General features: G+C 50.9%; 1 protein-coding gene across 1 annotated transcript in view; it reads left to right on the forward strand.

Moving 5' to 3' along the window:
• The first annotated feature begins 1,904 nt into the window (after positions 1-1,904).
• The window catches only part of mcoln3b (mucolipin TRP cation channel 3b), a 30,409-nt gene continuing 17,153 nt past the window's right edge, over positions 1,905-15,160 (forward strand). The window contains exons 1-6 of the mRNA XM_078408112.1: positions 1,905-2,027; positions 5,408-5,575; positions 5,807-5,960; positions 9,582-9,666; positions 11,359-11,455; positions 13,992-14,091. Coding sequence (XP_078264238.1) covers positions 1,938-2,027; positions 5,408-5,575; positions 5,807-5,960; positions 9,582-9,666; positions 11,359-11,455; positions 13,992-14,091 — 694 coding nt within the window. The 5' untranslated portion in view covers positions 1,905-1,937. The remainder of the gene's footprint in view (positions 2,028-5,407; positions 5,576-5,806; positions 5,961-9,581; positions 9,667-11,358; positions 11,456-13,991; positions 14,092-15,160) is intronic.

Below are 15,160 nucleotides of genomic sequence, written 5' to 3' on the forward strand. Positions count from 1 at the left end.
TGTATGTATATATATGTGTATGTATATATGTGTATGTATGTGTATGTATATATATGTATGTGTATGTATATATATGTATGTGTATGTATATATGTGTATATGTATATATATGTATATGTATGTATATATTTTTTCTTTGCTGTTCTGAACTGTACTGCATGTACACATCTCAATTTTTGATATATGTATGTATATATATTTTTTAAATCTGTTCTATTACACACAAAATTGTGGGATATATGTGTGTGTGTATTATTTTCTGTCGTTCTAAACTGTAATGTATATTATATATGCACACATCTATAAATATATCAACAATTGTGGTGTATATATTTTGTATGGAAATATAGACGTGTGTGTATATACATATTACAGTTCAGAACGACAGAAAATAAAATAAAATAATTGGCTTCCAGCACTGGAGTTATTTGGTAGGTCTGGACAAGCTCGATGCAGGAAAAATGTTCCCAATGTTGGGGGAGTCCAGAACCAGGGGCCACACAGTCTAAGAATAAAGGGGAGGCCATTTAAAACTGAGGTGAGAAGGAACTTTTTGACCCAGAGAGTTGTGAATTTGCGGAATTCTCTGCCACAGAGGGCACTGGAGGCCAAATGACTGGATGAATTTAAGAGAGGGTTAGATAGAGCTCTAGGGGCTAATGGAATCAAGGGATATGGGGAGAAGGCAGGCACGGGTTACTGATTGTGGATGATCACAATGAATGGCGGTGCTGGGTCGAAGGCCTCCTCCTGCACCTATTGTCTGTGTTTCTATGTATTATGTCGAAGTTGGTATTATGTTGAAGTTTAACCATGTTTGAATAACTGCTTGGTGTTGGGGCTGTGATTTATTTTACCAGTCTACTGTCGCCTCGGGCCGGTGTGTGGTTTGTTAACTTTGTTTTTACGGTGCAGTAAGGTTTTGTAAAGTTACACACAGGTTGGTGAGGCTGGGTTAATGCGCGGCTTTGGACCCGTGAGCGGCCGGGAAGGCGCGCAGTTTGAACTGTACTTCGCACAGGGAGGGGTTTGGGTGAGTGTTAGTCCAGGGACGGCGTTGCTGTGTGAGTGTGTGTGTGTGTGTGTGCACGTGCACGTGTGTGCACTGAAGTAATGAACGGTGGTGGTGCAGAATGCTGAGCCATTGTTTCAATGTGGGCTCAGCGGTAGAGTTGCTGCCTTAGTGAATGCAGCGCCGGAGACCCGGGTTCCATCCCCACTACGGGTCCTGTCTGTACGGAGTTTGTACGTTCTCCCCGTGACCTACGTGAGTTTTCTCCGAGGTCTTCAGTTTCCTCCCACTACTCCAAAGACGTGCAGGTTAATTGGCTTGGTAAATGTAAAAGTTGTCCCTGGTGGGTGTAGGATAGTGTTAATGTGCGGGGATCTTAGAGAAACTTATAAAATTATAAAAGGGCTGGACAAGCTAGATGCAGGTAAAATGTTCCCGATGTTGGGGGAGTCCAGAACCAGGGGCCACAGTCTAAGAATAAAGGGGAGGCCATTTAAAACTGAGGTGAGAAAAAAACTTTTTCACCCAGAGAGTTGTGAATTTGTGGAATTCTCTGCCACAGAGGGCAGTGGAGGCCAATTCACTGGATGGATTTAAGAGAGAGTTAGATAGAGCTCTAGGGGCTAGTGGAATCAAGGGATATGGGGAGAAGGCAGGCATGGGGTACTGATTGTGGATGATCAGCCATGATCACAATGAATGGCGGTGCTGGCTCGAAGGGCCAAGTGGCCTCCTCCTGCACCTATTGTCTATGTTTCCATGTGTCGACGTTGTGTTTGCGTTGCCAGGTATGGCAGGTGCCGACCTGTCGGTCAGCGGAGAGTGTGATGATCTGCCGATCCCCGCCTCGCAGGGCAAGGACGGAGGGGGGGAGAGTGGAGACGCCAAGACTGACCACCTCCGCAGGAAGCTGAAATACTTCTTCATGAACCCGTGCGAGAAGTTCAGAGCCCGCGGCCGCAAACCCTGGAAACTGGGTGTCCAGATCCTGAAGATAGCCATGGTCACTCTGCAGGTAACCCCCCCCCCCCACACACACCTGTGAGCACAGTACAGGTAACCCCCCCACACACACACACACACACACACACCTGTGATCACAATACAGGTAACCCTCCCCACACACACACACACACACACCCCTGTGATCACAATACAGGTAACCCTCCCCACACACACACACACACCTGTGATCACAATACAGGTAACCCTCCCCACACACACACCTGTGGTCACAATACAGGTAACCCCCCACACTATACACACACACACACACACACACACACACACACACACACACACACACACACACACACACACACACACACACACACACACACACACACACACCTGTGGTCACAATATAGGTAACCCCCCCCCCACACCTGTGGCCACGATACAGATAACCCCCCCCCCCCCACACACACACATACCTGTGGTCACAATAAAGGTAACCCCCCCTCCAACACTCACTCACTCACTCACTCACTCACTCACTCACTCACTCACTCACTCACTCACTCACTCTCTCCAGGTACCCCCCCCCACACCTGGGATCCAACTACAGGTAACCCCCCCCCCCCCCACACACACCTGGGGTCCAACTACAGGTACCCCCCCACACACACCTGTGGTCCAACTACAGGTACCCCCTCCCCCCACACCTGTGATCACTCTGCAGGTAAGCCTCCTGCACCCTGGCCCATTGTCACACTGCACGGAAACACACCCTTTGGCCCACCTGCCACCTGCCCACCACGATGAACACAGTCTAGTTTCTTGTCACGGGCACTGTGCAGTGAAAGGCTTCTGTTGCCAGTAGAGAGACGACACATGTTTACAATCGAGCCAGCCGCAGTGGACAGAATCACGGCCATCTCCCTCCCTGCTCTGTTCTGAGGTCCCACCTGCATCAAGACCACCGTCACTCTGGTGCTGAAGAACAACCAGCTCTTGTGCCTTCACCACTACCCCCAGTGGCCTTGACATCCATGACCATGAAGTGCTTTGACAGCCCAGTTATGGAACACATTAAATCCAGTCTGCCCAGCGGCCATGGTGCGTACAAAATCGTGAGAGGAATAGATCGGGTAGACGCACACAGTCTCTTGCTCAGAGCAGGGGAATCGAGGACCAGAGGACATGGGTTCAAGGTGAAGGGGAAAAGATTTAATAGGAATCCGAGGGGTAACTTTTTCACACAGAGGGTGGTGGGTGTATGGAACAAGCTGCCAGAGGAGGTAGTTAAGGCAGGTACGATTGCAACGTTTCAAACATTTGGGCAGGTACATGGATAGGACAGGTTTGTAGGGATATGGGCCAAAGGTAAGGGGCTCATGTAGATGGGGCAAGTTGGGCTGTATGTCCTGCTTCCACACTGTCAGACTCTACAACTGTGTCCCGTCTAAGAAGCTCCCATTTGGCCCTTGTCCTTCTTAAGCCTGTCCTCTCTGCCCACCTGCACAGCGTAGAGTAAGGCAACAGGGGTTATGGGGAGAAGGCAGGAGAATGGGGTTAGGAGGGAGAGATAGATCAGCCATGATTGAATGGCAGAGTAGACGATGGGCCAAATGGCCTAATTCGACTCCTATTCCTTATGTCCTTCGTTCTCTGGAGCATTGGTGGCTGAGGTGAAACCTAATAGAAGTGTATAAAATTACGAGTGGCATAGATAGGATAGTCATAGTGATACAGGCCCTTTGGCCCAACCTGCCCACACTGGCCAACATGCCCCATATACACTAGTCCCACCTGCCCACACCGACCAACATGCCCCATCTACACTAGTCCCACCTGCCCACACCGACCAACATGCCCCATCTACACTACTCCCACCTGCCCACACCGACCAACATGCCCCATCTACACAAGTCCCACCTGCCCACACTGACCAACATGCCCCATCTACACGAGTCCCACCTGCCCACACTGACCAACATGCCCCATCTACACTAGTCGCACCTCCTGTGTTTGGCTCATATCCCTCTAAACCCAACCTATCTAAATGTTTTCTTAAATGTTGAACTAGTCCCTGCCTCAACCACCTCCTCTGGCAGCTCGTTCCACACGCCCAGCAACTTTTGTAGTCCTCATGATTTTATAAACCTCTAAGATCACCCCTCATCCTCCTGAGCCCCATGGAGTAGAGACCCAGCCTTCTCAACCTCTCCCTGTAGGACATCTCAGATCCTGGAGTCAGAGACTAGTGGGCGTGGCTTTAAGGTGAGAGGCAGAGGGTTTAACGGTGATGTTTTGTTGCCGAGGGTGGTGGGTGTGTGGGACCCGCCAGGGGTGGTGGTGAGGGCAGGGACCACAGTGGTGGCGTGTAGATGGGCACGTGGGTAGTATCTCCCGGTGGCTGAGCACTTCAACTCCCCCTCCCATTCCCAGTCTGACCTTTCTGTCCTGGGCCTCCTCCAGTGCCATAGTGAGGCCCACCGGAAATTGGAGGAACAGCACCTCATATTTCGCTTGGGCAGCTTGCAGCCCAGTGGTATGAACATCGACTTCTCCAACTTTAGATAGTTCCTCTGTCCCTCTCTTTCCCTCCCCCTTCCCAGATCTCCCTCTAACTTCCTGCCTCCACCTATATCCTTCCTTTGTCCCGCCCCCCCGACATCAGTCTGAAGAAGGGTCTCGACCCGAATCGTTGCCCATTCCTTCTCTCCTGAGATGCTGCCTGACCTGCTGAGTTACTCCAGCATTTTGTGAATAAATACCTTCGGCACGTGAGTAGGGATCACTTGCAGGCGGAGGAGATTAGTTCAGCTTCACATCGTGCCCAGCATGGACATTATGGGCTGAAGGGCCTGTTCCGGTGTTGAAGATAGACAGAAAATGATGGAGTAACTCGGGGACAGGCAGTGTCTCTGGAGAGAAGGAATGGGTGGTGTTTCGGGTCGAGACCCTTCAGACTGGTTAGGGATAAGGGAAACGAAATATAGACGGTGATGTGGAGAAATAAAGAACGATGAATGAAAGATCTGCAAAAAAGTAATGAAAATAACTGAGTTACTCCAGCTTTTTCTGTCAGACTCTCGGTCTGAAGAAGCATCTCAACCCAAAACGTCACCTATCCATGTTCTCCACAGATGCTGCCTGACCCGCTGAGTTGCTCCAGCACTCTGTGAAACGTCACCTATCCATGTTCTCCACAGATGCTGCCTGACCCACTGAGTTACTCCAGCACTTTGTGAAACGTCACCTATCCATGTTCTCCACAGATGCTGCCTGACCCGCTGAGTTACTCCAGCACTCTGTGTCCATCTTTGGTGTAAACCAGCATCTGCAGTTCCTTCCCACACACTGTTTCTGGGCTGTGCCATTCCAAGTTCTCACCCACTGCTGTCAGTCGTTGTTAATGGACGCACCACCTTTCTGTTCTGTTCTCCTCAGCTGGTCGTCTTTGGTCTGAGTAACCAGATGGTGGTCCTGTTCAAAGAGGAGAACACTGTGGCTTTCAAACACCTCTTTATCAAAAACTACCATGACAACAGCAACAGTGATGTTGCCATCTACACCCAGAGCCAAGTGTACGAGTATCTGTCCTTCATCTTCACCCAGGTGAGTGGTGGGCTCGGTACTCCATTCCCACGCCTCCTGTCCTAGTCCAACCTCAGTCCAGTTATGTTAAGTTAAAATGCAAGTATAAATACATAAGGTGACGCAGCGGGTAGAGCTGCTGCCTCACAGCGCCAGAGACCCGGGTTCCATCCTGACTACGGGCCGTTCTCCCCGTGCCCGGCGCGGGTTTTCTCCGGGTGCTCCGGTTTCGGGGCTTGCTTTGTCTTGCAGTACGTGCAGCTACGGAGGGTGTCGGTGGGGAACCACGCGTACGAGAGGCGGGCGGGCGGCCTGATGCCCCTGACTGTGTGCCAGCACTTCTACAAGCGAGGCAGCATCAGCCCTGGTAACGAGTCCTTCAACATCGACCCCATGGTGGAGACAGGTGTGTGAGTAGCAGCCTGTGTTCTTCCTGACCGTGGGCACGGCGTGGGGGCAGTGTGGAGCGCAAAGCTCGGCTCCATCTATACCTCGCGCTGCCTCGGCAAGGCCAGCAGCCCAGACCATCACACAAACCAACCTCCCTCCCACCCACTCCATCTACACCTCACGCTGCCACGGCAAGGCCAGCAGCCCAGACCATCACACAAACCAACCTCCCTCCCACCCACTCCATCTACACCTCACGCTGCCTCGGCAAGGCCAGCAGCCCAGACCATCACACAAACCAACCTCCCTCCCATCCACTCCATCTACACTTCACACAAACCAACCTCCCACCCACCCACTCCATCTACACTTCACACAAACCAACCTCCCACCCACCCACTCCATCTATACCTCGGGCTGCCTCGGCAAGGCCAGCAGCATCATCAAGGACCAGTCTCACTCCGGTCACTCCCTCATCTCCCCTCTCCCATCGGGCAAGTGTGGACACACACACCTCCAGATTCAGGGACAGTTTCTTCCCGGCTGTTATCAGGCAACTGAACCGTCCTCTCACCAACTAGAGAGCGGTCCTGTACTACTCTGGACCTCATTGGTTACCCTCAGACATGTGGGCTTTGCTGTCTTTATCTTGCACTAAACATTATCCACATTATTCCCTTCATCCTGTATCTGTACACTGTGGACGGCTCAATTGTAATCATGTATTGTCTGTCCGCTGACTGGTTAGCACGCAACAAAAGCTTCTCACTGTACCTCGGTACATGTGACAATGAACTAAACTCAAACTGTAGATAAACACAAAATGCTGGAGTGACTCAGTGGGACAGGCAGCATCTCTGGAGAGAAGGAATTGGTGACGTTTCGGGTCGAGACCCTTCCTCAAATCCAGAGAAGCTGCCTGTCGTGCTGAGTTACTCCAGTATTTTGTCTGTCTATGGTTTAAACCAGCATCTGACATCAGTGGTGGGGAAGATGCTGGAGTCAATTATAAAAGACGAAATTGCTGAGCATTCGGATAGCAGTAACAAGATCATTCCGAGTCAGCATGGATTTACGAAGGGGAAATCATGCTTGACAAATCTACTGGAATTTTTTGAGGATGTAACTAGGAAAATTGACAGGGGAGAGTCAGTGGATGTGGTGTACCTCGACTTTCAGAAAGCCTTCGACAAGGTCCCACATAGGAGATTAGTGGGCAAAATTAGGGCACATGGTATTGGGGGTAGGGTACTGACATGGATAGAAAATTGGTTGACAGACAGAAAGCAAAGAGTGGGGATAAATGGGTCCCTTTCGGAATGGCAGGCAGTGACCAGTGGGGTACCGCAAGGTTCGGTGCTGGGACCCCAGCTATTTACGATATACATTAATGATTTAGACGAAGGGATTAAAAGTACCATTAGCAAATTTGCAGATGATACTAAGCTGGGGGATAGTGTGAATTGTGAGGAAGATGCAATAAGGCTGCAGGGTGACTTGGACAGGTTGTGTGAGTGGGTGGATACATGGCAGATGCAGTTTAATGTAGATAAGTGTGAGGTTATTCACTTTGGAAGTAAGAATCGAAAGGCAGATTATTATCTGAATGGTGTCAAGTTAGGAGGTGGGGGAGTCCAACGAGATCTGGGTGTCCTAGTGCATCAGTCAATGAAAGGAAGCATGCAGGTACAGCAGGCAGTGAAGAAAGCCAATGGAATGTTGGCCTTCATAACAAGAGGAGTTGAGTATAGGAGCAAAGAGGTCCTTCTACAGTTGTACCGGGCCCTGGTGAGACCGCACCTGGAGTACTGTGTGCAGTTTTGGTCTCCAAATTTGAGGAAGGATATTCTTGCTATGGAGGGCGTGCAGCGTAGGTTCACTAGGTTAATTCCCGGAATGGCGAGACTGTCGTATGTTGAAAGGTTGGAGCGACTAGGCTTGTATACACTGGAATTTAGAAGGATGAGAGGGGATCTTATTGAAACGTATAAGATTATTAAGGGGTTGGACACATTAGAGGCAGGAAACATGTTCCCAATGTTGGGGGAGACCAGAACAAGGGGCCACAGTTTAAGAATAAGGGGTAGGCCATTTAGAACGGAGATGAGGAAGAACTTTTTCAGTCAGAGAGTGGTGAAGGTGTGGAATTCTCTGCCTCAGAAGGCAGTGGAGGCCAGTTCGTTGGATGCTTTCAAGAGAGCTGGATAGAGCTCTTAAGGATAGCGGAGTGAGGGGGTATGGGGAGAAGGCAGGAACGGGGTACTGATTGAGAGTGATCAGCCATGATCGTATTGAATGGTGGTGCTGGCTCGAAGGGCTGAATGGCCTACTCCTGCACCTATTGTCTATTGTCTATTGTATCTTCAGTTCCTTCCTATAACGTAAACTCAAACTGTAACAGTTTCAGTTTATTGTTCACTGAGGTACAGTGAAGAACTTTTGTTGCGTGCTAACCAGTCAGCACAATAACAATAGATGATTACAATAGATCCATTCACAGTGGACAGATATATGATAAGGGAATAACGTTTAGTGCAAGGTAAAGCCAGCAGAATCAGAATTCAGAATTACCTTTATTTGTCATCCAAAAAACAAGTCTTTTGGACGAGATTTCGTCACCCACAGTCCAACAATAAGAGCAATAAAATAAGCAATTACACCACCACAACCAACACAAAACACACAAAAACATCCATCACAGTGAGTCTCCTCCAGTCACCTCCTCACTGTGATGGAAGGCCACAATGTCTTTTCTATTCCCCTGCCATCTTCTCCAAAGTCTGAACAAAGATAGTCCGAGGGTCACCAATGAGGCAGATAATAGTTCGGCACTGCTCTCTAGTTGGTGAGAGGACGGTTCAGTTGCCTGATAACAGCCGGGAAGAAACTGTCCCTGAATCTGGAGGTGTGTGTTTTCACACTTCTGTACCTCTTGCCTGATGGGAGAGGGGAGATAGAGGGAGTGACCGGGGTGAGACTGGTCCTTGATGATGCTGCTGGCCTTGCCGAGGCAGCGTGAGGTGTGGATGGAGTGGGTGGGAGTGAGGTTGGTTTGTGTGATGGTCTGGGCTGCTGGCCTTGCCGAGGCAGCGTGAGGTGTGGATGGAGTGGGTGGGAGTGAGGTTGGTTTGTGTGATGGTCTGGGCTGCTGGCCTTGCCGAGGCAGCGTGAGGTGTGGATGGAGTGGGTGGGAGTGAGGTTGGTTTGTGTGATGGTCTGGGCTGCTGGCCTTGCCGAGGCAGCGTGAGGTGTGGATGGAGTGGGTGGGAGGGAGGTTGGTTTGTGTGATGGTCTGGGCTGCTGGCCTTGCCGAGGCAGCGTGAGGTGTGGATGGAGTGGGTGGGAGGGAGGTTGGTTTGTGTGATGGTCTGGGCTGCTGGCCTTGCCGAGGCAGCGTGAGGTGTGGATGGAGTGGGTGGGAGGGAGGTTGGTTTGTGTGATGGTCTGGGCTGCTGGCCTTGCCGAGGCAGCGTGAGGTGAGACTTCAGCCAGAGTCTTGGCACCTTGTGTGGGAACAGTTGTGAAGCAACTGTCTGTAAAATTGTGGTGTGGAGTGGTGTGGGAATGCACAGCTTGGCTAGTGTTGATGCTGCCAACAGTTTAACATGCGTGTTCTTGCCGTGTTCTCTACACACAGAGTGCTTGGACATCGAGCCGATGGCTCCGGGCTCCACTGGACCGGCAGCTGAGGAGAAACCAAATTTGACCCTGCACTTCCACCGGTGAGCTGACTGCTTTACTACCTCGGTGGACACAAGCTGCTGGAGTAACTCAGCGGGACAGACAGCATCTTGGGAGAGAAGGAATGGGAGACGTTTCGTGTCGAGACCCTTCTTCAGACTGATGTACTCGTCAGTCTGAAGAAGGGTCTTGACCCGAAACGTCACCCATTCCTTCTCTCCAGAGATGCTGCCTGACCTGCTGAGTTACTCCAGCAGTTTGTGTCTACCTTTGATTCAAACAGCATCTGCAGTTCTTTCTTACACTGGGTTTAGGTTCTCACCTGATTTGGATGCAAACTGTTTTCCATTTAGCATTTTGTGTTTTTTTCCTCTTAGCCTTTTAAAGTGCAAATAGGACTGGCTTAGATGGGGCTCTTGTTCGGCATGGGCTAGTCGTGAAGATAGGGCCTGTTTCCGCGCTGCACGACACTGACTTGCATAGAGTGGGTGTGGAGAGGATGTTTCCACCAGTGGGAGAGTCTAGGACCAGAGGGCACGGCCTCAGAATTAAAGGATGTTCCTTTAGGAAGGAGATGAGGAGGAATTTCTTTAGTCAGAGGGTGGTGAATCTGTTGGATTCTTTGCCACAGACGGCTGTGGAGGCCACAAGTCAGTGGGTATAGTTAACACAGAGATAGATAGATTGTTGATCAGTGCGGGTGTCAGGGGTTATGGGGAGAGGGCAGGAGAATGGGGTTAGGAGGGAGAGATAGACCAGCCATGATTGAATGGCGTAGACTTTATGGGCCAAATGGCCTACTACTACTATCACTTCTAACCTTTTGACTATCACTATTTGGCTGGGACAAAATGTACTTCATTTAGAGTTTGGTGTCGTTTTTCTTGCTAGCTGTAACTCTTCAAATGGTGCAAATGGGACTGGCTTGGATGGGGCATGGACTGGTTGGGCAGAAGGGCCTGTAAGCATGTCCACACGCAACATCTCTAGAGAGAGGGAATGGGTGACATTTCGGGTCGAGACCCTTCAGTCTGGCGTCAGGAGTGTGCAGGACAGAGACAGAATGTAGTTGGAGAGGGTAAGACTGGTGGGAGAACTAGGGAGGGGATAGAGAGGGAGAGAGGGAAAGCAAGGGTTACTTGAAGTTAGAGAAGTCAATGTTGATACCGCTCGGGTGTCAGCTGCCCAAGTGATATATGAGGTGCTGTTCCTCCAGTTTGCACTGGGCCTCACTGACAATGGAGGAGGCCCAGCACAAAGGTCAGACTGGGAATGAGAGGGGGAGTTGAAATGCTGAGCCACTGGGAGATCAGGTGGGTCAAGGTGGACTGAGCGGAGGTGTTTGGCACTTTGGTGTAGGCAAGAACTGCAGATGCTGGTTTAAATGGTAAAAAGGTAGACACAAAATGCTGGAGTAACTCAGCGGGACAGGCAGCATCTCTGGAGAGAAGGAATGGGTGATGTTTTGGGTCGAGACTCTTCAGACTGACTAGGTACATCAGACTGAAGAAGGGTCTCGACCCAAAACGTCACCCATTCCTTCTCTCCAGCGATGCTGCCTGACCCGCTGAGTTATTTCATTTAGAGTTTGGCGTAGTTTCTCTCTCTCGAGCTTTTCATGGTGTAAATGGGGCTGGCTTGGATGGGGCATGTTGATCGGCATGGACTGTACTGTGTGATTATCTGGCAGGAACTGCGATGTATTTCATTGAGTGTTTTTTAATTTTTCTCAGGCTTTTAATGGTGCAAATTCAGTTTAAACTCAAGGCCATCAATCTTCAAACCATCCGTCGGCATGAGCTGCCCGATTGCTACGATTTCCGCGTGACTGTAAGTTGCTCCGCTGTAGCACGCCTACCCTGCCCACCTGTAGCGGGTCTACCTGCCCACCTGTAGCAGGTCTACCTGCCTACCTGTAGACCGGCCTACCCCCCCCACCTGTAGCCCGGCCTACCCGCCCACCTGTAGCGGGTCTACCCCCCTCACCTGTAGCAGGGCTTGCTCCCCCACCTGTAGCCCGGTCTACCTGCCCACCTATAGCCCGTCTACCCAGCCCACCTGTAGCGTGTCTACCCAGCCCACCTGTAGCATGTCTACCCAGCCCACCTGTAGCGGGTCTACCCAGCCCACCTGTAGCGGGTCTACCCAGCCCACCTGTAGCGGGTCTACCCAGCCCACCTGTAGCGGGTCTACCCAGCCCACCTGTAGCGGGTCTACCCAGCCCACCTGTAGCGGGTCTACCCAGCCCACCTGTAGCGGGTCTACCCAGCCCACCTGTAGCGGGTCTACCCAGCCCACCTGTAGCGGGTCTACCCAGCCCACCTGTAGCGGGTCTACCCAGCCCACCTGTAGCGGGTCTACCCAGCCCACCTGTAGCGGGTCTACCCAGCCCACCTGTAGCGGGTCTACCCAGCCCACCTGTAGCGGGTCTACCCAGCCCACCTGTAGCGGGTCTACCCAGCCCACCTGTAGCGGGTCTACCCAGCCCACCTGTAGCGGGTCTACCCAGCCCACCTGTAGCCGGTCTACCCAGCCCACCTGTAGCCGGTCTACCCAGCCCACCTGTAGCGGGTCTACCCAGCCCACCTGTAGCGGGTCTACCCAGCCCACCTGTAGCGGGTCTACCCAGCCCACCTGTAGCGGGTCTACCCAGCCCACCTGTAGCGGGTCTACCCAGCCCACCTGTAGCGGGTCTACCCAGCCCACCTGTAGCGGGTCTACCCAGCCCACCTGTAGCGGGTCTACCCCCCCCACCTGTAGCCCGTCTACCCCCCCCACCTGTAGCAGGGCCTGCTCCCCAACCTTGTCTGCCCCATTTACCTGCCTCCACTTTCAGAGAGGGGTGGACTTGCACCCCAAGGTTTCCCTGTACACAAATACTCCCATAAACTCCCAGCCATTCACTCTGTCCTAACACCCCGGTCACCCCCTCTTCTCCCCTCTCCCATCAGGCAAGAGGTACAGAAGTGTGGAAACGCACACCTCCAGATTCAGGGACAGTTTCTTCCCAGCTGTTATCGGGCAACTGAACCGTCCTCTCACCAACTAGAGAACGGTCCTGAACTCCTATCTACCTCTGGTGGCCCTCAGATGCTTGGGCTTTGCTGGCTTTATCTTGCACTAAACATTATTCAAAACCTGTCCAAAACCTTGCTCATCATAAGGTCATAAGTTATTCCCTACATCCTGTATCTGTACACTGTGGACGGCTCTGTACAGTTTAGATTATTGTTGCTGTTCTGTTTATTGTCCTGTGTATCGAGGTACAGTGAACAGCTTTTGTTGCGAGCTATCCAGTCAGCGGAAAGACAATACACGATTACAATGGAGCCATTTACCAACTAGAGAGTGGTCCTGACCTCCCATCTACCTCACTGGAGACCCTCGGACTATCTTTACTCCGACATTACTGGAATTTGTCTTGCACTAAACGTTATTCCCTTTATAGTGAATCTGTACACTGTGGACGGCTCGATTGTATGGTCTTCGCACTGACTGGCTAGCAGGCAACAAAGAAGCTTTTCACTGTACCTCTGTACACGTGACAATAATAATAATAATAACAACAATAAACTAAATTAAACAGACCCTGACCTCCCAGAGTGCATTACCTGACACTTGTCCAGATTAACCTCCCTACCTATCTTCCCTGCTGATCAATGTCCCCTGTATCTGTACTCGACCACCTTTGCTGGCTACAGCTCCACCAACTTTCCTCTTGTCCAAAACCTTGCTAGTCATAAGTGATGGGAGCAGAATTAGGCCATTCGGCCCATCAAGTCTACTCCACCATTCAATCATGGCTGATCTATCTCTCCCTCCTAACCCCATTCTCCTGCCTTCTCCCCGTAACCCCTGACACCCGTTCTAACCAAGAATCCATCTATCTCTGCCTTAAAAATATCCTCTGACTTGTGGCCTCCACAGCCATCTGCAGCAAAGAATCCCACAGATTCACGACCCTCTGACTCGAGAAATATCTCCTCATCTCCTTCCTAAAAGAACATCCTTTTATTCTGAGGCCGTGCCCTCTGGTCCTAGACTCTCCCACTAGTGGAAACATCCTCTCCACATCCACTCTATCCAGGCCGCTCACTATTCTGTACGTTTCAATGAGGTCCCCCGTCATCCTTCTAAACTCCAGCGAGTACAGGCCCAGTGCCCACAAACGCTCATCATAGGTTAACCCACTCATTCCTGGGATCGTTCTTGTAAACCTTCTCTAGAGCCAGCACATCCTTCCTCAGATATGGGGCCCAAATGTATACCAACACATCCAAGTTATTTATCTGAATGTGTATTTGCTCAGTGGCCTCCAATAACAGAAATGAATGTCTGCACTAATTGTAATTTTCATTTGTTTTAGATCACCTTTGACAATAAAGCACACAGTGGCAGGATTCAGATTGGGCTGGACAGCGACATATCCATTAGAAAATGCAAAGGCAGACATGTAACTGGGGGAGGTGAGTATTGCTGATGTTTAGAGTCACGGAGCTGGACAGCATGGAAACTGGCCCTTTGGCCCACCAAGTAGGCCCACTGGTCTGGTCCCATTTGCTTGCATTCGGCCCATGTCCTCTCTTATCAGACAAGAGGTACAAAGGTTTGGAGACACATACGTCCATATTCAGGAGGATACCTCCAGTCTGAAGAAGGGTCTCGAATCTGTGAAATGTCATCTACCAATGTTCTCCACAGATGCTGCCCGACCTGCTGAGTTATTCCAGCATTCTGTGAAACGTCACCTATCCATGTTCACCAGAGATGCTGCCTGAGCCGCTGAGTTACTCCAGCACTCTGTGAAACGTCACCTATCCATGTTCACCAGAGATGCTGCCTGAGCCGCTGAGTTACTCCAGCACTCTGTGAAACGTCACCTATCCATGTTATCCACAGATGCTGCCTGACCCGCTGAGTTACTCCGGCACTCTGTGTCCACCTCCAGATTCAGGGACAGTTTCTTCCTAGCTATTATCAGGCAACTGAACCATCCTATCACCAGCTAGTGTGGTCCTGACCTCCCATCCTTTATCTGTACACTGTATACATTTTTGTATCCTTTATCTGGACACTGTGGACGGCTTGATTGTAGTTGTGTAGTCAAAGTCTTTTTGACTGAATAGCACGTAACGAAGCTTTTCACTCTCCCTCGGTACACATGACAATACTAAGCTGAATTGTTCGTGTCCATATATCTGCCCACATATCTTCATTGTATCATTGTAATTGTATCCACTTCTACAGCTTCCTCTGGCAGCTCGTTCCAGACATGGACTACTCTCTGAATGAAAAGGTTGCCCCTGAGGTCCCTCTCCCCTTAACCCTGTGCCCTCTAGTTTTAGAATCCTCTCCTGGGACAAAGACTGAGTGTTCACTTTATCCGTGCCCCTCGTGGTCTCGTACACCTCGGTCAGGTCACCCCTCAGCCTCCTGCACTCCAAAGACAAAAGTCCCAGCCTGCCCACCCTCTCCCTGTAACTCAAGCCCAGGTAACATCCTGGTGAACCTCTGCTGCCTCCATTCCAGCCTCAT

The sequence above is a fragment of the Rhinoraja longicauda genome, chromosome 11, assembly GCF_053455715.1.
Source record: "Rhinoraja longicauda isolate Sanriku21f chromosome 11, sRhiLon1.1, whole genome shotgun sequence".
In the NCBI taxonomy this organism is placed as follows: domain Eukaryota; kingdom Metazoa; phylum Chordata; class Chondrichthyes; order Rajiformes; family Arhynchobatidae; genus Rhinoraja; species Rhinoraja longicauda.